Raw genomic sequence first — 22831 nt, 5'->3', positions numbered from 1 at the left:
GGAAAAATGTTCAGAATGAGCTAGTTCTTCTGTACTTGCCTTTCTCTGCTGACTGCATAGGGTTAGGCAGTTTTCTCTAGTAGTTAAGCAGAATCACTCTCAAAGTGTGTAAGTTCCCATTTCTTCAAAGAGGGTGGGCTAAGCATGACTGTCAATGCCTATTTTGGAAAGTGAGTGAGATGTTTGGCCTGGACATAAGACTGGAAAAAAACCAAGCAAACAATCAAACAAAAAACCCCACACAATAACCACCATGATCATATGATGTATAAGCTTGAACCAAGTAAATTCTGGTTTTGCACCTGCCTTGAGGCTTTTGCCTTGCAGATTCTTGTCTTGGGTGATTCTCTTTGTATAATCATGGCTTTGGGCACTTGGAGTGATCACAAAAGAAATTAAAGTGAAGAGAAGTTCATGACTTGCTTAGACATTTGTAACCATGCCAATATTGGTATTGGTGCTGGTTTAGCTACAGTATGACATCTTTTACAGATCAAACTAGCTTTTAAAAAATGGTTTGTAAACTAATTTTCTTTTTTTGTTTTTTTTTATTTCCCCCCTTCATGTTTCTGGTAAATGAGGCATTTCACCATTGTGGTGGTTTAGACCCAGCTGGCAGCTGAGCCTCACACAGCCAATTGCAGACAGCCCCCCACACCAGTAGGTAGGAAGGAAGATTGAGAGAAAAAGGGTAAAATCCAGTAAGTTGAAAATAAGGAGAGTTCAATAGAATAATATGGATTAGAAGCAAGGATGACAATAACACTAATCAAGAGTATCTAAAGCACTGACCACCAATGGTTGCACTGTGCTGCAGCCACCTGCTCAAAACCCCTCCTTGCCCCAGCCCTCCCCTTACCAAGTGGGCAGTCAGCATGGTACCAATACCCTGCGGACTACTGCAGCTGCCTCTGCTTCTTCTGAAGAAGACAACTCTCCTAGCCCACCCAGGACAACCCATAACCATGTAATGAGTCTGCTTTGCATTCGAGAGCATTATTTTTCAGTCTTGATTTGTAAGAAAGTATTGAAGTGCCTGAACTGTGGTATTAACTGTAGAAGAAGAAACCAAAACAAAACTTCCTTCACTTCCTTTACCTTCTGAGTATAAATTGTCCTTTTTAAGTTGTCTCCTTAATTTCTGAAAGGGTAGGAAGAAATATAAATTAAGCACCTTTAAAGGATATATATATTTCTATAAAACGGTCATATTTCTCACAAAATAACAAAGTAGTGTAGCATCTCCTTACTGGTTTTGGCAGAATTTCCTGCTGTGTGGTTCTAATGTAAAAATGGAGCAGAACTAGAAGTAGGATTTGGGATGATTTGACATGCACTTTTTTTGATGGCCACGCTGATTTAAGCAGTTCCTATTGCTCATTGCAGCCCAAGTTCCTGGCATGAGGATGGAAACAAATGGCAAAGTTGGGGCAAGAGTTGCTTAAGCCAGAAAAGCCACTTGTAATGCCAAAAAAATGCATTACAAACTGCAGTAGAAACTTTTTGTTAGAAACATATTACTGCTCTCTCTTATTAGTATTGCTTACAGTGTTGATTATTGAGTGCTTTGTACTTCTTAATGAGAAATAAGAACTTTTCTTACTTCTTCTCCCCCCTCCTCACCCTCCTTTCATTGTCTTTGTTCAGAGATTAACATATGAGGAGAAAATGGCTCGTCGACTGCTGGGAGCAGACAGTGCTGCAACAGTCTTCAATATACAGGAACCAGAAGAAGAGTCTGCTGTACAGGTACCACATAACTACAATTTCATAGGGAAAAAAAAGAATAATTTCAATTTTTCTTTTATACAGACTGTGATTCTCTTAAAAGAAGTCCTACATAAGACAGTAAATATACACAAGATAGGACAGTTTTTATTACAGAAGTCATATGCTACGTATCAGTGAAGTACACTGGAGGATTAGATGCCTATTGCTCAGTTTTTCCATACTGAGCAAGGCTTAGAGTTCTCAAACGTCTGTTCTCTGCTTTAAACTCTATTTATCCTATTCTATCCTGAATATCCTTTCTCTCAAGGAAAAAATATGTCTACTATCTTGAAACTATCTTCTCTGTATGTTTGTAATCTCTGTTTTTTGGATACTGACCAAAAATGCAACAGAAAGTCTGCTTGAAAGGCCAGGTACATGCTCTCCATTGTTGACGTGCCAGAGTTGCTGTTTGGAAATGGAGAGCATTCATTTGCCACTGTTAGCAGATGGAATATGTTCTCCCAATAAACACTGAGAAACTGTCAGGGATGGCTCTCAGTCTTCTTTCTGCCTCTTGATCTTTTCTTCTGCCCTTGCAGGAAGCTCGTTCTGTTGGTGCTTCTGTAGTGAGCCCTGTGGATATTCAGAAGGTTAACATTTTCACCCTTTTCTGTCTTGCTTTTTTGTCCCTTTTTAAAAAAAATTTCCCCCCTCTTATCATCTTTGCCCTTTTCCTTCTACTTCTTGGTTAATAACAAGAGGTCACCTAGCATTAATAACCGGGGAGATTTGGGCTGCACTCTCCTCAAGGCATTGAAGTTGTTCTGTCAGTCTAACTGTTTGAGCCAGGCAGCTTAACCCCAGTGCAGCGTGCTCCAGTATCGTTCTGCCCTCAGTTAACATACACTGATACTAACTGCCTTGCACCCAAACCAGCTGCGTTTTATACGTACCGCATGTGCTTCAAGACAGACTTTTGTGATAAACTTTTAAGGAGAAAAGATGTTTTTAAAATGTCTGCAGTTTGCAAAGGTATTTCTCTGTCCGTGTTTTACCATTATTGAGGGTTATGATTAGTTCTGTAACCAGTGACCTGCATGTCATTGCCAGAACAGAGACAGTGATAGAGGATAGGCATGTGAAAGGAGGCTTTATGAGACACGTTCTATCTTAAATAAAATATGGGTCATAGACAATGGCCAGAGGTCAGTTGAAGGAGTGCCTGAATTTCTGCTGGAGAAGAGCATTAGCTAATAAAGATTACGTTTTTTCCTTTTTTTTTTTTCCCCCTTCTTCTGAGCTTTCTTATATTCTGGCACTATCTTTGTAATCACTAGATTCAAAGGAGGATTTTTGCTCTGCAAAGTAGATAGAACATGTCAAGAAAGTACCTAACTATGTCACAGTAATGCTTCCCAGTGTTGGAACAGCAAGTGTAAACAAGCAGCAATACTTTACACTGGATGAAACTTTCCACTCTTCTTTCTACGTCTTGAATACTCTCATGACAAATTTGCTTTTTAAGGGAGAAGTGGTATTTTTGGCCAGACAAAGGGGACCATGGCAGTAAAGGGAGGCAACTATGATAAACTAGTTACTATCATAGACAAAGCTGCCTTTTTCTTTTCTTTTTCTTTCTCATTTCTACAAGTAACTGTAAACAAAATCATTTTAGCCTTCTGGTGCACCCTCCAGTACAGTTCTATGCAAACAGCAGATGTGAACCATATGTTCTTCTGGCCATCTGGAAAAAAAAATCACAACACTCTCAATCTGCCTTTACCCTCAAGGATTAGTGTTTCTTTTGTCTTTATGAACTGCTTCAGATACTTTTATTCTTATAGGTGCCTTCCCCCCCCCCCCCCCCCCCCCCCCCCGCCTTTTAGTGGAAAGAAATTACTTTCCTTCCCCTATTAAATTAGACCTTAAGATAACATGAGATACAATTTTTGCCTCATACCAGATGTCTTCATTGTTTCATAGAGAAGCTATTGGAGCCACGGATTATAGTGTTTTTCTTCAACATGATACAGTTTCCTTTTGCATGTAAAAACTTAATGGATTGTCAAAAAAATCAGTGGAATAAGAAAGCCCCAACATTAGAAACACATTTTGCTGAGCAGTGTGTTGAAGCTGGACACTAATATGTACCTTTCTTGTTTGACAGGAGTATAAAGTCTCTAGCTTTGAGCAAAGATTGATCAGTGAAATTGAATACAGGCTGGAGAGATCTCCTGTGGAAGAATCAGATGATGAGGTGCAACATGGAGATGAACCTATTGATAACAGTATGTCACCATATTTTGAGATAAAGCTGAAGCATTACAAAATCTTTGAGGGAATGCCAGTCACATTTACATGCAAAGTGGCAGGAAATCCAAAGCCAAAGGTAAGAAAAGAGAGTGAATGTTTCTAGAAACACTCTTCAGAGTTTTAGATTGCTACCTTACAGTCAGCCCTTGGGCCCTATGGGCTGTATCTTACAGGAACCTTCTCTCTCGATGAGACAGATTCCTAGCTAGCATAAACTGCCAAATTTATTGTGATGTGACTGGAATTATTTACATTTTTACTGGGCAAAAATCCTACTACAAGGCTTTAGCTCTTAGTTACTTCCTTGTGAGACTTCATCTCAGTTATGTTACCTAAATGTAACAGTTCTGCCATTTTCAGAGTTAGGAAAAAACCAGTTGGAAAACCCTGTGTGAACAGGCACAACCTCATCAGATTAACACAGGTACTTAGCTCAGGCACAGCAAGTGCCTAATGTAAAAATATGTTGCCTCTGGTTCAGAAGCCAGCATGGTATCTCTGCATTCTTCAGCATTCTACACACCTTAGCAAGACTGTATTTTATTGAAAGTTAGAGGAAGGCACAATAAAATACCATAAACTCATAAATAATGCAACAGCGAGATGAGACATGATGGTGGGGTTTTAATGATGAGCTTCTGATGGAGGGCTGGGCTTAGGAAGTATTTCTTTTTAGCAAATGTGGAAGTACCAGTTGTCTGATATTAGTAGTCTGGAAGATTATCTTCCTTTGGTAGGCTGTGTTTAACCATTTCAAAAATTGCTTGGCAATCAACTGACTCATTTGGCAGCAAGCAAACTGCAATAGCTTTTTCAATGTCCTTGCCAAAGACAGTATCTTCCCAGTGGCGTCCCTGCAGCTCTTACAGTGACCCCTTGTGGATAGGGTTTCTTTTCTTACCAAAATCAAAGATGCCTTATCTCTTACATAAGACCTTCACAACAGCAGCCACATCCAAATCTTTTATATAGTGTATATTTTGGATTTTGAACAGAGAAAAATGCAAATGACATTACATGTCCAATGATACTGCACAAAGTGTAGAAGAAAAATGGACAGTATCAGGTAGCAGACAAGGAAGGAACAACATAGAACTAGGGCTATAGTAGTGCAGACCAGGAGAAGCCAGTCTGTAGAATGAGAGATCCATCCCTGCATGCATTTCAGAAGGTTTTATTTCAGGCTAACTCTAATCTCATCCCACAGACTGAAGCAGATGCAGCACATTAGATGTGTTCTTGGAGCACATTTTCTGGCTTAGTTTCATCTGTAAGGAATCCAATTCTGTGCTCCAAGACCACAACATGATGTGAACCACTGCAACGTAAGTGGAGCTGATCAGTATACTCGTATCAAACTGAAGACACACACTGAGAACATTAGCCCAATCTGACTGAAACCATGGCCTTGATGTCCAGCATTATTTTTGAGTTGACTATACAGAAGACCCTGTGGGGCTGTGTAAGGTGGGAAGACAAATGGGTTTGTTGATGTTAGAGGTGCAGTGTGCTGGAGAGGTACTTCTTGCCTGAGGCTTATGACTAAATTGCTGGATTACCTATTATGCCTCAGTCTCAAATCAATTTAGCCATTCCCTAATTTTCACAGTTTTCAATTAAGGTGTAGTTTCATAGTCATCTTAATCTGATTTAAGACAGGTGAAAGAGGCTATCCCCTTTCCCTCACTCGCCTTGTTTTGGCAATAGGGATTGCACAGCCAAGCAACCACATTGTTAGTGGTTCTCCTGAAGCACAGCACTTGGATCCAGGTACGACGTTCTGTAATTCTGCAGTGTCAAAGCATGCACATTAGAAAGTGCTTTACTCTTGCACCTGGGACTATGACCCTTTAGTCCATTCACTTGCAGATGCTTTATGCAATTTATTAAATTGTTTGGGATGGAACCAATTTCAGCCCTATTGGATGCTACTTGTTAGCTGGGCTTTGCAAATGTCAAAGGCTGTATCTTTCCCTCATCTACTGAAGGATGCCAAGATAGCAATTTTGAAATGCTCAATAGCTAAGGACTGCTCTTCTGCTGTCATTTGTTGAAGCTGGAAGTGATGCCCCTGCATAAATTCTTTACTTTAGCAAATGAAAAGCTGGAAATAATTTACTAACTTGAAGCTCCTCCCTCCTAAGTATTCTGTCAGCTCTGCCAAGGAATGGCTTTGGGAAAGACTGTAGTGTTTCTAAAATCTGGCATTCATTACAAGGGATTTTTCTAAGCAGGGTTATTGGCTTGATTATTTTTCTCCCTGAACATGCCATGTAAATTGAATAGCGATGTGCAAATTCTCTCTTCATAAATATGACTTTTTAAATGAGTCTATTTTTGTAATGTAAAACTATTTCCTTGTTAGAATGAGCATGAGTGCAGATGTAGGAGGGAGTGTGGAACACCTCTTTTTAAGAGGGATTTCTCTTCAGAATTAGGATAATGCCATCAAAAAGTTAATCGAGATGTGGATGTTGCACAAAGGTCATAGTACTTGCTCTTCACATGGACAAATAGAATTCTTAGTGATTCAAAATGCCTGTGCTGCCCAAGATCAACACCCCCTTTTGTACCATGTATTCCGCTGGTTTATGAAAATCTGGTGCAAATAAAAGCAATCCAGATGTAGCATTCACTGCTTACATAGTTTAATGGTACATTTATTAAAAGGTATCCTAGAGAGAAAATACTTCACTGTCTCCAGCAGCAGGAGTGTTCTACTGAATAACTCCACGGTAGATAAAGGCAGTATTAAGAATTTACTGCTCAAAAGTCAAACCCAGCGATGCTAGTGCTTTTAAACTTAGTGGAAATAAGTATAGGACAACACATGCATCATATCTGGATAGCTGATTCAGTTCATTTTTGCCTGTATTTCCATGTAATAATTCCTGGCACGTCTCCGATATTTCCGATAAGTACATGGTTATTAGATAATTACTACTTAATGCAGCAGATTTCCAAGCAACGTTATGACACATGTAAAGCACGCAAGTTAGAACTCGTTTTTTGCAGCCACGTTGTTAGTAGCAGCCATTAGCATGTGTGCGTAAGTGATCAAGTATCTTTTGCATCTCCATTGAGTGCTCTGTCAGCAGATGAGGAGACATGACTAAATCTCATGTTAGCATCACAGAGTCTCTGCAAGGCTGCTGACAGACAAAATGGGAAACAAGTATAACCAGCTATTGAGGAAATGAAATCATTTGTAGTTACGCATAATGCTTCTTAATGTAAAATCCATACATGGTAATTAATCTTCAAGGCAAATTTCCACTTACTCCTTCTGAACAAGTGTTATTTGTGAGTTTTAAAGTATATCCGTAACTTTTTCCCCAGGTGAATGAATTTAGAACTTTAATATGCCCTGTTCTTCTTATGTGCCAACATTTAAACTCTATCAGCAATTGTCTTTGGTCACTTCCATTTCTACAGGAAAGCTGGCATTCTTTCTTTCCTCGCTGTAAGATCTCAATTCCCACTTCATGAACTAGACTTAGGAAAACGTGCATGTTTTTTTTCATGCTAAGTAGTCATGGGACCAGGACAAACACAGTTGTACTTTGTACAAGCTGAGCTCCTAAAGACTGTGTAGGTATCCGCACAAATGCCTTAAGAAATACTGAACCGCCGATGTTATGGCGTAATGCACACTTCAGAAGGGACAAGTAAATAATGTTCAGCTTAAATATGGGTTTGAGCAGCTGACTCCCACCTCCCTAGTACAAAATGTTTCACATGTTCCTCTGTGTGTTTTCATGCATGCACCATTATTTCCTTTTAATCCCAGCAGAATTCACTTGGGGATTTTACATTATTTTTTAAATACTGCCAAAAAAAGCCTCAAGGCTAGGTAAAAAGATTTGGTTTTGGTTTTTCACCTCAAGTTTAAGGCATTAAAAACACATACATATTCTTGTGTAATTCATGGACTATTACAAGATAATATTCTGCATACATCTTTTTTTGGCTCACTGAAAGTGGTTTTTGGGTCAGCCAGAGAATAAAATTATACATCAAAAGCAATGGAAAAGATCTCTATTTGATAGATAATGTAACTGCTCTGTACAACTTGGAATTCTAGTGGTGTTGGCATACAGAAAGCTCTCCATGTGCTGACTTTCTTTGAAGTATTTCTTCCTACTTTGTAAAGGTGTCCGTTTATGTAGCTGCTGGCACAGTGGGGTGACATTGTTGGTTTCAATCACATCATTATATGGAGCTGGCCAGTCTGTGCACTGAACAGTTCAGTGCCAGCATGAGTGGCTGAATCCCCTTCTGGCTTTTTAGTCCAGTCCAGTCATCATAATGGGTATGTGAAAGAAACTGGTGTTGGAACAGTGTAATCATCACACTTTTTTATTCATCATCAAACTAATTATTCCAATAATTACCTTGGTTTATGGTTTTATCAGCAGCATTCTGAAGTTCTTTCTGCAACTTCTTCAGATTTCAGTGAAATAAAAATTAGTAATCTCCTCTTAAACTGAACTTTCCCTCGTAGTGCCATTTCTTTTCAGTTCTTGGTATGTTCAGCTGCTGTTCTGTCCTTGGGATGGGCACAGCCCTTGTGCATTCCTTTGGTAAATGCTCATGCTGCCATCTTTCTCTTTGAACAATTGCTGATCTGTAACTTGCCTTAATTGTTTGTAGAGTGGGGTTCTGCACTTTCACTAGGTGATCAAACCAGTTTTCTTTTAATGCTTACCCACGAGGTTTGCAGCAGTTAAGGTTCATTAGTGCTATTAATTGATAAATGATGACAGTGAGTCATTCCTCCTTTATTTCCTGCAGATTTATTGGTTTAAAGATGGGAAGCAAATTTCTAAACGAAGTGATCACTACCAAATTCAAAGAGAACCTGATGGAACTTGCTTGCTGCATACTGCAGCCTCCACCCTGGATGATGATGGGAACTACACTATAATGGCTGCTAACCCACAGGTAAATGAAGGTTTGGCTCCAGAGCAAACACGCTTCTGGACATAAATCTTTAGAAAACTATCTCATCTTACGTTTGCATGATTTAATTAAACAATGAAGTCATCATAAAGTATTTAAATTAGATTTCTGTTCTCATCTTGCATCAGTAGGGTGGGACCTTTCTATCTCCAAGAGATTAGCAACTCAACAGCAGGTTTTTTTTTTCCTATGGTTTGAGGTTTCAGAGAGGAGGGGGTGTTGTTTTAAAATCATTCTTCTGCCATTTCTTTCAGCTGATAACATCTCAGTATCCTAACGTAGCATGGATACCATCCATAGTATAGAGGAAAAAAATGCAGTTTGCAGGCAGAAGTAACCCAATCTAGTGATTTCATTTTTCTTCTGTTGACACTGCTCTCTGAGGCCAGCTTTTTGCAATGAATGGGAGTATATCACACATCAACATGTTTACGTTAGGCAGCTGTTGGAATTCTGTAAGGCGCAAAAACTTCTCACACTTCTTAGGCAGTAGGAAGGACCTCTGTGTTATCTCAAACTCTTTATAAAATGGTTTTTGTTTTTATTTAAACAGTGTTACTGATTTTGTAGTGTTATTTGTTCTTAACAAACTCAGTACAAGAGCTGAGGTGTGCAGCAGAAACCCACTTAACTCATTGGACGTAGCTAAACTTGCAGCTCACACATGCTATGGAAGTTAACTTTCTCAATCCACTTTTCCTACAGCACAATAAATTGAGGGGAAAGAGTTGCACATGAGAAACCAAGGCAGTAACATAGGGATGTAATGAATTATTTTCTTCTGTAGCACCAAATATTTTGCCAAGACCAGGCCTGCAAGTAGAATCTTACTGTGTAAAAGTACAAACTGTATCACTGAGAGAGTTTAATCTAAACTGGAGTGTTGTGCTCTGTTATGGACGTTGCTAGGTTACTTAGCATGACACTGCCATTTTTGCCTTGCTCTTAAACTGTCAATCCTGCTCGTATTGCAGCATGCTTGTGAATGTGTGGGATTGTGCACACAGACACAGGAGTTTGGGGCTAGATTCCACAAACTGGAGTGCTTTAGGTAGTTGAAACATTATTTCTACATATACAGATAAAGAAATAGCTTAAGGCCAAGGGAATTCAAGCTGGAAGCTTTTATGCATAGATGACAATTGTGTTATAACACTTGGTTTGATTTAAATTGTGGAAATTCACAGCAGGTTTAAAAATGATACATAGACATATACATGCTCAAAGCAGGAAGTGGTTCCTGTTCATCTTCCTGTAAGTGTTTTGTTACTGCAGAGAGTACACAGTACATGCACAGTGCATTCAATGACAAGCAGTGACACAGTTTGTTAGTGAATTGTTAGATGTACTGAAATGAGTTGGGTTTGTATTCTTCCTAGCTTGGGGATTGAAAAAGTGGTTTTGTTAAGTGATAAAATTCTGTATCTGTGCTTTCTTACCCTCTTTGGAGAAGAACCAGAAGCATCCTCTACTGGCTCCCCTAAATAAAACCTTTGTTTCACCAAGCCCATTCTGTTCCCTCCTTACAGTGTAATTCCCAAGCAAACATACTTATCTCTTCCGCTATTTGCTTGCTTTTACTGTGCATTTAACAGTACAATGGAGGCAAAGAAGGTCTATGTGTTAATCTACTAGCCTTTCACACTCAAAGATCTGGATTCCAATTCTTATAAGTCATCCTGAGTGGAAATAATTTTGGCATAGCTTTCTTAGTTCTAGTGGAAAGTTGTCCACATCTCAAAGCTATCACAAACTTAGGCAAATTTGGCAAGCTTTCCTTAAGAAAAGCAAAATACCTAAATATAAGGGAGCCTACATCAGGACTTTGATGGACTGGTAGGTATTTGCTGTGTTTTGTCCATTCCTATTGGAACAACCACTAAACTACAAAGCAAAAAGGCTCATTCTCAGCTGACAGAAATTGATTTTACTAAAGCAAAGTCTGTTAACTCTTTGCCAGTTTATGCCCTCTTGTGATCTGGACTAATATTACAGGATATATGTAAGTAAAATGAGGTGTTGACACACCTTGGAAATCATCTGTGGTCGTTAACAGCACAGGCACCACTGCCTGTGATGTCAAGCACAGCAATCTGGAATTAAGACTCTAACACACCTCTGGGGTTTGCAGTAAAACCTGCCATATAACTTAATCCAGAGCAAACTGACCCTGGGCCTAGACAAACATAAAACCTTGCCTGTTTTAGGCCTTTAGTTGTAGGTTACATCCCTTAACAGAGCTCTTCCCATGAGCCAGCTGCATGGGCTTGAAGTCAAGCCCTTATTTTCACCTTTTTTCCTCTTTTCATCCTATTCTGTTCAGATTTCTGCATTATGCACTTGCAGTCCTCAGTCTGGAATTCCCTTAATTTCTAATAGCATGTTTTCTCATTTATTACTTTGCACTCATCACTTCCTTTTCACTCATCCCTTGACTATTCCAAATATTTGGCTTCCTGCTTGTTCCTAGTTATCCAAATTCTTTACTGTCCTTTTATGTTTCCATGTGTGATGCCTTCATGTATTGAGATCGCAGAAATTATCCCAGGATGTGTGAACTGACCAACACCTGCCAGAAAAAGATTAATATGCAGTGGTGCACAAAACAGAAATGCATTTGTCCCAGATGTGTTTAATGGTCCTACAACACAAACAAGAAAACCCCTCTTGCTTAAAAAATTGCTGCAGGTCATGCACAATGGCTTATTTTAACACAAATATTTTTCTTGTGGACTAAATGGGTCATGGGAATAAAAATGGGACACACAGACCTCATTTCTAACTGGCTATTGCCATTTGAAGGCTGTTTGTGACCCCAGTGAAAACATTTTTTTTTGGTGGGCGTTGACCAGTTGTTAATGAACAGCTATTTGCAACCCCTGAATTACAATTGCAAAAATATTTGCCACTTTTATGATCACAGATGTCAGTGCGGAGCTTGCAGCTTGAAACTGCAGTACACTGCAAAGCTAATGTGAATATTGTCTTACTGATACTTGCCATATCAAAGAAGCTATTTAAAGCTATAAGTTTTGAAAAGTTCTAAAATTACAAGTATACAAACTTTTACTGCAGTATTGCTTTTCCATACAGCTTTTTTAGTTGTATCTGTTGTGTGTATCTGTATTAACACCACCAGATGCTTTTACCCCTTATATGGTGAATTCTGCAGAGTCCTGCCTGGCAGCAGTTCTGTCTGCTGGCAGTCCATCCCAAATGTGCTACCTCTAGTGCCTGTGGTGGACAATTCATTATTTAAAAGTTCCTTTTGACATAAGAAACAAAGCAAAGCAAAAAACCCCAGGGGATTAAATACAACAGAGGCCATGTGTTATTTAAAGCTTTATCATTCACTGAAAACGTAAGATGTCTGAAACATCTCCCATGCCAACCTGTGCAGTTGTCTGCCTCAGTGTGATTCCTACCCCCCAACCAAGCTTACTCTTCAGCTAGGACCCTTTCAATACAGTTCTTGTGGCTTTTACATTCATGGGGCTGAGGGTTGAGCTATGGCCTTACCGGATCAAGTGGATCAATCTACTTCGGAGGTAGCAGTTCTGTTAACTACAGACACTTAACCATGTGCTATTTTCAAGATCTTCAACTAGTTGTTGTCTTTTGTTCACTTGTATACACAAAGAAACCTCCCACCCACACCAATAACCAATACTGGTCTAAGGACAAAATGGCCAGTGGTACTCAATCTTTTTTTTAAGACAAACTTCCAGCTGGAACATTTTACCTTACTCCAGTCTGCTCTGAGTTAGATTGGAAGCTGATAAAATAGTTTAGTATCAGAAGGTTTTTCAATGTTTTTCAATGACTGTGCAAAAGGAGATTGTATTTGAGAGACTGCAAGAGGTGGGCAAAAAAAAAGAAGAGATCACTTTGAATATTTATTATGATTTAAGTTTTTTAATATTCTTCTTCTTCATCACCATAACAGGGCAGAATAAGTTGCACAGGCAGGCTGATGGTTCAAGCTGTAAATCAAAGAGGCCGCAGTCCTTGGTCACCTTCTGGTCAGCCTCATATAAGAAGGTACCCACTTTTGGTTTGGTTTCTTGTTTTGTTTGGGTTTGTTTGTTTTTTTTCCTTCTTTTAAAAGTATTTGCTTTGCAAAATTATGGTAACATAAAGAATGTGAAGTAAGAGGACACGTTAAAAGTATGGTATTCAGGAAATGTGACCCCTGCTGTCTGAAAGCTCCTGCAAAGCTTGCACGCCTCTTGGAAGTATAAAGCAAGCTCTGAAATGACATGACTTTTGAGTGTCCATAATTATGCCTTTCTCCTCCTTTCTTTGTGATGTTCACTAATTAGTCCTTATTTCAAATTACACTATCAAGTGCTGGAAGGGACCTTGCTACTTACTTTTTTTTTCACACCACCTCACCTGGCTTTAGAGCCTGTACATAATGAAGCTTCTAGTAAGTACTGATTTAAAGAAACAGCAGTAATAACTGCATGCCAAAGAAGTTTTAGAGTTACATTAGAAATATTTTAGTATTTCAGTGACTTCAGTTCAGGTTCTTATAAGGAATTGTGAGTCAGAAATCAAGTATTAAACGTATCTTTGAATTCAGTTATTCACATATGAAGCTTTGGTTTGTGTTTTTGGACCATATAAGGGAATTTTCCCTTCATATGCCTTTCTTTTGTTTTTGTGTTGTTTTTTTTTCCATTACCATAAAGCATTTATGAAGCTCTTTAGCACAGCTTAAGCATCTTGAGACAATACCAAAAAAAATTTGAGTTTTGCTTACCCAAACTGAACTGGTTTCAAGGGAGTATGAACACTCTGGGTCTGGATCTGACTGTGATGAGGCACCTATTCTGCTTTGTAGTCACAAAAGCCACAGAATCCCAACACTGTCCAACTGTAACAGGCAGAATAGATGTAATTACACAGTCAATGTTCAATAACCAAGTGATTCCTGTAGCAAGTAGTAGCAGTACCTGTATGTGCTGTAGAACTGCTGCATGCAAAACAGGCTTTCTCCTTTTGATAACTGGAAAGTATTAGTAAGTGAGAATGGTTGTTTCAAAGCTTCTGTACAAAGCTTAGCATTGAGACACCAAGGCATCTTGAAGTGCACTGCAGCCAGAGCTTCAATAAGTCATCTTAAAATGCATGAGACTTAAGGAAGATTTAAAAAATAAGTATTCCTATTGTCCCTGCTCTCAATTAGAGGATTAACTGGAACTTAATGTCCTTTACCCCAAATCAGTAATTGTTACTATACAGTCAGTCATACAGTATTCCCCAGCTTCTTGCTCACTTAAATTGCACCACAGGAACCCATGGAGCACCCTGGACACATTCAGAATATGGATGTTAGTGTGCCTGAAACTAATCTTTGCAATTTGATGCCCACATCACAACTCTAAAGAACCCACAACTAATCCAAGGGTATTCTAGTCTGTTGCAATTTTTCATTCCTAGACAGCTAAAGTAGTTGTCTCCAGTTGTTTCATTGTTTCTTTAAAACCACAAAATGTTTTAGAATTAAAATAACCCTGTTTCAACTCTCAAGGTAAAGGCCTAAAAGCAGCCTGAAATTTTAGCAGTAAACTTACAAGGAGATAAAAAGAAAAGCATTAATTATTTCTGACTCTAGACTAAACAGCATGTGATTTAGGTTTCCTTTCAAATGTGCAATCTGAAAACTTGCTTTCACAATTCAAGACCATGCTATCAGAAAAAAAAAACATCTTTGGTCACAAAACTTCTAGCCTCTTTGTTTTCCACTTAATTTGGTGTAAATTCCACCCCCCCATCTTCCCACCCTTCCACCTCATTTCTGACCAATGATACCTTTTTATGCAACTGCAGCAGTGAGCTCTGGTGGCTTTCAAAAGGACTTTCATATTCCTATGGTGCCAGTTAACCTCTTTGGCCCAGACCTGCAAGACACAAAGAAGCACTAGTTAGTTGTGCTTTCTGGTATCTTATCAACAGGCTCTGAACAGGATGGATATAGAAAGAAGGGCAACAGCAAAGAAGGACGAAGTAGACCAAATGCAAGCAACTGTTAAGTGTGTAAATAGCGCTTATCTTCCATACAGAATTTCAGCATCTTGTTTCCCAAATGTAGTAGCTGGGGCTTGAGCTTTTTTTTTTTTGGGGGGGGTGGGGTGGTGTGTGTGTGTACGTGTTACACATTATTTTAGCCTAAAGAAACCATGGGCAGTAGAAAACGCAGTACAGCCACATACACTGCTGCAGGTATACTGCAGATACTGGCCAAAACAGGACCACTGGCAAAAGTTAAGAGGAAATGGAATTCAGAAAAGAGAATTGTACTGTAAAATGTCATTCATAAAAGTTAGCTTGGAGGATGTTTGAATAGCTCATCTTCACTACAACAGGATGTTACTACAGGTAGCAGTTCAGTCCAGCATGGAAACCTTTGGAGCTGATCAAGGCAAGGGCCTTGTTCCAATTGCAACTTTCTTTGATTCCTAAATCATGTAACTAGAATAATGCTAGTTGTATTTAGAAAAAAATCCAGTTAAACAAGGGTTCACCTAGAAAAACATTTGACACATCAAAGCAATAGGCAAGAACAGCCAATGCTGAAGATAGATTTAATGACATTGTGAAAGCTTGAGGTGAATGATACTGTCTAGGGCCAGGAGCTCTTTTTTATTTCTTTTTGTTTTTTCAACTTCTTACATTGCTTTCATTAAGAACAATTTAATTACTTATTAAACTCTTATTGCACACAACTGAACTTTTGTTGTTTCAACATCACGCTTTGGTGACTGTAAATGTTCAAGAATATCTCAAACAAAAACCTTACATGAAGAATAAATATCCACAGCACTTTAATCAATGGGCAACGGCAAAGATGAAAAATAAGTCTGATGTGAAAAAAGTCACTTCTCAACTGAGATGATTTAGCTTTTATCTGCTGTTTTCTGAAAAGCAAATAACTGAGGAACATGACCTGCACCCTCTGGTGTAATCAGCAACAGTTAAGGGATTAAATATACATGGGACACTAGAAATGAGAACTGAAGCTATATGCTAAGGCCTACTGACTTATTTTATTAGTATTACTTTTTAGAGTTAGTCTTTAAATCACTGAAATATAATCATGTATGAATAAATTATTATTACCAGTAATTATTTTATAGCAGTATTTTCCAGACCATATTTTGCCATTGATTAATGGCCAAATTAAATGAATGAATGAAATGAAATGTGTACCGTGTCGTAATTACCTTGGTCTGAGCCAAATGCTGCCAGTGTATGTGTGTAAATATGAACTGCTCACACTATAGGTCAAATAAATTATTTACAATTCAAAGCAGTCTAATAAGTTGTTTTGGTTCATCTGATTTAGCGGAGAAAAAAATAATTTACCTTTATTTCATGTTATTTTAAGACCACGATCTCGATCAAGGGACAGTGGTGATGAAAATGAACCAATTCAGGAACGATTCTTCCGGCCTCATTTTCTGCAGGCTCCTGGAGACCTGACTGTTCAAGAAGGAAAGCTATGCAGAATGGACTGCAAGGCAAGTATCACACAAAGGTTAGCAGCAACCTTTTGAGAACATTAGCTGACTCAAAACCAAGTTCGTTTCTTTGTAAGGCTATTTTACCAATTGACAGTTCCAGTGACTATCAATAGTTAATCTCAGTGCTTAAGAGGAGGCAGACACACAATAAAAGTGCTTCAGGCAAATCTTGTATCTCACAGTAAACTGCTTTTTAGAATTCAGCTATGCTGGGGTGTGGAGGGAAGCAGCACACAACTGTAAAGACAATGTGCTTCTCCCTTGTTTTAAAGTCCTTTCATTACTTGAGGTTCAATCTTCCATTAGAGTTGGAAACCATATAATCTTGATTTATGACTTTGCCTAAGAGAATTAATAAAGCCTGAGATGACTTCTGTTTACTTTATGCTGATATATTTGGAAGAAGCTATTTGTTTCCAAGCAAATGGCACAGCTTTCACAAGTACAAGACTTGTTCACACAGACCCAGCATTACCTAGTGCAGGCAGTGCTGTCACTAGGTAACACCTCGCTGGAATGGAACTCAAAGTTCAGTAATTAGTCAGCTACCATCATTTGTCTGCAAGATTTTCCTAGGAAGTTAATGTAGAAAAGAGTTAACTTCTCATTGCACCTGAAGAGCAAATAAAAAAAGACAAAAGGTGTCACCCTGTGTTTTGTTTTGCAATGAATTATTATCTAGCTTCTAGCATATCTAAATACCAATCTGTCTTAAGTTGCACTCATAATACATCATGGAATTCAGGGAGTTGGCCTGAAAATGTATGAACAGAACTGAGCCAGTGTATAATTCAGGACAGATTTAGATCTTTAAATCTTCTTGTACACCTGCAGTAGCAAACAAAACCAAACTTCTCCAAAGTAACAAGCCAGGACTCCTCCAGTGTTGTGTATGGCTAAAACCAATTCCCACTGTTCTGTTTACACTTAAGGTTAGTGGATTACCAACTCCAGATTTAAGCTGGCAACTTAACGGAAGACCCATTCGTCCTGATAGTTCCCACAAAATGCTGGTGCGTGAGAACGGTGTGCACTCCTTGATCATAGAGCCCGTCACAGCCAGAGATGCTGGAATCTACACATGCATTGCCAGCAATCGAGCTGGTGAAAACACATTCAGCCTGGAGCTCATTGTTGCAGGTAATGTCTTTGTGCTAGGCTGCAAGGGTAAGAGGACGTGGGAGACCATAGTGCTGTCACATTATGTGGTTAAAGGGTAGAGGGGGCAAACAAAGAAACCCCAGCAGTAACAGACCTACAGTATAGTTACAGGTGATATATTTATGTCATGTGGTGGCATAAGTTGACTGGCAAGTAACCTCTGTGCACACAGTTAGGGAAAGAGGGCTGAGGCCATAAATCAGACTCCTTACTTGAATGGGGGTTTTGATGGCAATTTGTGCAGACTTTTACCTGCCAATGGGTAGCCAGTAGGCCACAGGCTGTGTGTTTTGCAGCACGTTAGACTAATGCCACACTGGCCTTCTGGTAGAGCAGTTGTTCTTCTGTAATTAAAAGCCCATCCTCTTATGGAATATGAAGGGGCACTGTTTATGTATCCAGTCTTCGTACTCCACATTTCAATTAATTGAGAGATGGAGGATAAACCCCTCAGCTCTGTCAGTGCTCACTTCTCCTCTACTAAAACACTGATATGACAGTTTTCTTCTTATGAACCAGGACTGAACTTTGTGATTAACTGAGAGAACACTGAAGCTTTCTGCCACTTCAATTTCTCACTGCTGATTTTTAGCATGTTGCTGAAAAAAAGGCTACCTTTTTGCAGACTAGTGTCGATATGACTGCCATCTTTATTTTCACAGCTAAGGAAGTACACAAAGCACCTGTGTTTATAGAGAAGCTACAAAACACAGGTGTGACTGAGGGATTCCCAGTGCGACTGGAGTGTCGAATCTCGGGGGAGCCATCTCCTCAGATATTCTGGAAGAAGGAGAACGAGTCACTCACATACAACACTGACCGAGTGAGGTTAGACTGATTAGAATAATCTCCCCAAGTATAACTTCAGTGACAATTTATCCTGTAACAGCAATTAAAACCTAGAAGGTCATAAGAATGCTTTGTATGAACAGCTCATAAATATTAAGTAGTTCTTGTAATAATTTATTACATGTACTCAAACATGGGGACAGCCTGGTGCCTGACTCAAAATAAGAATCTTAGTTTTGTTCTCCATCCTTAGACTTAAACAGATGTCTTTGCACTTCAGGCAAGTGGAGAAGGAAATTTCTCTTCTAGGACTTGGACTTACAGAAATGTACCTAGGCTTCTAAGTAAAGCTATTTTTCTTCTTTTCTCTTATTCAGCATGCACCAGGATAACTACGGCTACATTTGCCTGCTGATTCAGGGAGCTACAAAGGAGGATGCTGGCTGGTACACTGTGTCAGCCAAGAATGAGGCTGGGATTGTATCTTGCACTGCCAGGTTGGATGTTTATAGTAAGTGACTTCAAATTTCATGATCACATTAATCCCCTCAAAAGCAACAGTTCTGTAAGTTTCAGTTTGTTTACAGAATGGTTTACATTGGTCTCTTTTTCTTTTGTTTATAGTTTCTCCTCAATAGTAAGATCCACATCAAGACAACAAATGCACTGTCAAAGTATATTCACCATCTTTCAGATACCTAGAGAAAAACAAGCATGCAAGCTTTCTGGTTTTGCTTAGTATATTAAATATAGCTAATTAACAACAGATAACAGCATGATTACATTACTTTTGTGGATCATCATTACTATTGCTCGGCTAGCACTTCCCTAACCTTTTGTATTCTTCAGTACTTTAGTCTGTAATACACCTGTGACAGCTACCAGAAGCACTGTAGATGTTTTATGGCTTTGTGCTTAATTATTCAGTTTGTTCCAAAGCAGCTACTTGCATTGTAAATATTTTCTCAAACCAGAATCTCTTACCAGTCTTCTCATAAGCACAAACTGCTGGGTCGGGGATGGAGAGAAACTGGAATGATCAGTGATGGTGTCTGTGGTGGTAGTGGGACTTGTGAATTAGAGACTTGACTCGGCATTCTTCAGCATACAGGGGAGGGGAGCAATGGCAACCAGATGATTTCCTTTCATATACAACAACTAACCCTGGAACAGTTGCTCGTTGCTGTAATGTTAGTTCACAGAAACAACCCCCCCTACTGTTACCCTTCCCAGTGATACAAGGAAAAGTAGAAAGCAATGCCAAAAAGGCAAAGTAACAAACACAGACACTATTGTTTCTACTTACCACATCTGAAGGTGAAACTAGATGCTGAGAAAAAGAAACCACCAAGATAGGAAACAAACTTACCTTTGATATAATGGTTTTCTTGGGTTCAGAAATTAGCATCTCTTTTACAAAGGGCTGCCTGTGCATCTGGCATGCTTTGTTGCCCAGCACAAGATGGCTAACATTTTTTCTTTCCTTTTTAATCTATAGCTCAGTGGCAACAACCACCTCAGACAACCAAGCCAAAGAAGGTGCGGCCCTCGGCCAGTCGGTATGCTGCGCTTTGTGACCAAGGACTAGACATCAAAGCAGCTTTCCAGCCTGAAGCAAATCCTGTCCATCTGACAATGCCATCTGGCTTGGTAGAGAGCGATGATCTGTAGATCCAGCTGCCACTTCCATCATTTTCTTTCGAAGCAGAAACACTGAAAGCCATTGCCTTGACCAATGATACTTCTATGTCACTTTATGCAAAGGCAGACACCTTCAAGTACAAAAGATAAACAACAAACACAATAACCATGTATTCCTTACTCATTATACCAAATTAGAAGAATAGATAGATTATTAATAGAAATGTACACATTGCACAACAAATCACATTCACCAGTTCCTTACACCTACGTTGCTTCAGCTCTTATGAATAACCCGTTTCACAACGGCCAAAATACATCAGAGAGACAGATGTTTCAGAAGAGAACTCTATCACTACGTGCCTTCAGCAGCAGTAAGCAGATGCTACAAAATCTTAATGGAGCAAGATGTTTTATTTGAGGCCATTAGAACACAAAGAAAATTAGAATGTATGGTTATCTATAGTTCTAAAATGGCAATGCATACTGAGAGCTACAACCAACAAGTGCAATATTGTAAGAATAGCACAGGAAGGGACAAAGAAGAGACACAGGACAAAACGCTGTATCTTTGCAAACTGCCTTCCATTCTACAATAAAAACAGTATCTTGCCTTAAATACTGTTGTTAAGTGTGGACAAGCAACATCAACACCATAAATTTTTTTGTATTTTTTTCCTTTTTGCTATCTAAGGAGGAGGTTTACTTACAAACACACAGCAAAGACAGTTCAAGAGTAGGTAATTTAACCTCTTCAAGATAAAGAAGAAAAAGAGCTGACATGCAATAACAAGTCTACTCCAGACTATAAATACTAGTAACTAGACAGGGAAAAATGGTGGGAGTACAAACCACTGCAGCACGTTACTGCAGGGGGTGGGAGCAGGACAGGGCAAGAGGGTGCAGCTCTCTAATGATTTCCTGAAGACAGTCTGTAACCTTGTGATACCCCCTTCCAGAATCTGAAATTCTAGGGCGAGTGGAAAACTAGTAAGCATGCGTATGGGACAGGCGACCGCTTAGAGCTTGTGTAGCGTGTATGAGGATTTTAGAAGTGTACGGCAAGTGAAAAAAGGGCTGAGACTGCAACCTGCATTTGAATGACAAGTTCACGCCAAAAGTGCCAAGCTTGCAGATCTGAGGAAGTAGAAAATGAAGATGGACAAAAATAACTTTGAATCTGTGTCTTTCTTGTTTTCTTATTGTAACACATCTTTGGTAGATTTTATTTGTTTCTTCTGATTGTAGACAAGTGACAGCTCTTTTAATGGGCAGAGTCTGTGTGCTGTAGATGGAAAGTAGGAAGGCTACTTTCAGAAGGCAAGACTCTCAAGCTGGAGCCCCACTGAAGTCAGACCTGACTAGGTAGTTTTAAATTAGACCCAAATGAATTTCAGATGCAGGGGAGGGAGGGAGGGATGGAGGCCTGACAAGTATTTGATGGTACGAGCTATGAAAGGAAAACACTGTATTCCTTGTATGAAGCACACATACGGTATCTTTCGTTATTTATAATAAAAGTGTTGAGATTCTTGATCTCAGTTCAGTTACTCAGAAGTCCTGTACTTAGGGTTGTTCTTTTTAATTTTGTAATTGTGTACACCATATACTGCATTAGTGCTATATGTGTATTGCTTTGTAAGTACACAGAGTTTGTTTTGTGTTTTAGTGACTAATAAACTTTAGCACCTATGGTAGTACTGTTCTGGTGCAGGATGTGACCCACCTTAGGCTGTCATCTGGGAGTGATTTGATTCTATTCTAGGAAAAGTATGTCATATCATTTGCCAAATTCTTCTTGACTGTGACATGCTGATTTTCCTTTTTTTTTTGTTTAGCTTCACTAGCATTATTTTGCCACCCTTTATTCGTATTTATAAAAAATTGTATTATCATTACTTTGGATTGTTGTGCTGATATAATGTGGGTTGAACATCAATAAATACTACACAACTAGAAAGTTTTCCTTCTGGTAAAGACTATTAACTGTCCCATCACAAGCGAGCAGGTATAAAAGTTAGAAATTGTAAATGTTATGAGTGCAGACAAAATGAGAGCTAAGCACAGCATCTCTAAACAACTTGAATTTATCGCAGTTCTCTGCATGTGACCTGGAATCTTGTTTAAACACAACAGAGGACCAAGATCCATAAATTCTCAGAAATGTTTGCCAAACAGAAGTACTTGAAGATGCTTTTTAGTAGGTTTGAAAATGTGCATCTAGTAATTCAGCATGACATCACTTAAAACTGATTTAAAGGAGAGAGCGTGGCCCAAGCACTGCTAAATTTATTTAAGAACAGCCTTCTAACAAGGCACTATCCACATTAAACAAAAACAAAAAATAAGATTTACTTTTAAACCCCTGAATATTAACTAACAACTTCTTTTCTGTGCAAAGACACCAGGAAAGATGCAAGACAGCAATAGATTTTCTTTCAGGTTTACATTACAAGGATTAATCACCACAAACAATTATCTCAGCAATTGAGTACTGACACTAATAGTGATGCTGGAACTGAAATCAATGGATTTTTGTCTGCTTACAGTAAATTCATCTTTGGCTTAGGGACTGAAAAACTGAGGCTGCTCTTGTGAGCTGGTTTAAGATGAGGTCATCATCACTTTTTGCCTCTGTATGTATGTACAGACACACACTTAAGTAGTAAATCACATCTCCAAGCAGCAAAGATGTTTTTATGAAAACATTGAGCTGTGCTGTT

General features: G+C 38.9%; 1 protein-coding gene and 1 long non-coding RNA gene across 4 annotated transcripts in view; one reads left to right on the top strand and one right to left on the bottom strand.

The window, feature by feature from the left end:
- The window catches only part of PALLD (palladin, cytoskeletal associated protein), a 180798-nt gene extending 158726 nt beyond the window's left edge, over positions 1 to 22072 (top strand). The window contains 9 exon segments of the mRNA XM_068137130.1: positions 1648 to 1749; positions 3881 to 4102; positions 8821 to 8970; positions 12935 to 13029; positions 16382 to 16514; positions 17450 to 17657; positions 18341 to 18506; positions 18845 to 18978; positions 19966 to 22072. Of these exon segments, the coding sequence (XP_067993231.1) occupies positions 1648 to 1749; positions 3881 to 4102; positions 8821 to 8970; positions 12935 to 13029; positions 16382 to 16514; positions 17450 to 17657; positions 18341 to 18506; positions 18845 to 18978; positions 19966 to 20138 (1383 nt within the window). The 3' untranslated portion in view covers positions 20139 to 22072.
- LOC137440696 (uncharacterized) lies at positions 1744 to 19972 on the bottom strand. Of its 3 annotated transcripts, none has more exons than XR_010987224.1 (5): positions 19837 to 19972; positions 16360 to 16507; positions 14806 to 14894; positions 13754 to 13867; positions 1744 to 2346 (listed from the first exon to the last, which is right to left on the bottom strand). It is a non-coding gene; the product is annotated as an uncharacterized lncRNA (long non-coding RNA). The 3 variants fall into 3 exon arrangements; XR_010987223.1 differs by lacking the exon at positions 19837 to 19972 and adding an exon at positions 18294 to 18359; XR_010987225.1 differs by lacking the exon at positions 19837 to 19972 and adding an exon at positions 13947 to 14111 and having other exon boundaries at positions 16360 to 16446.
- Positions 22073 to 22831: the final 759 nt, after the last annotated feature.

Source organism: Melanerpes formicivorus, unplaced genomic scaffold, assembly GCF_026170545.1.
Source record: "Melanerpes formicivorus ecotype bairdi unplaced genomic scaffold, bMelFor1.0.p_v2 SCAF_4, whole genome shotgun sequence".
In the NCBI taxonomy this organism is placed as follows: Eukaryota; Metazoa; Chordata; class Aves; order Piciformes; family Picidae; genus Melanerpes; species Melanerpes formicivorus.
This window is presented reverse-complemented; position numbering and strand designations above follow the sequence as displayed.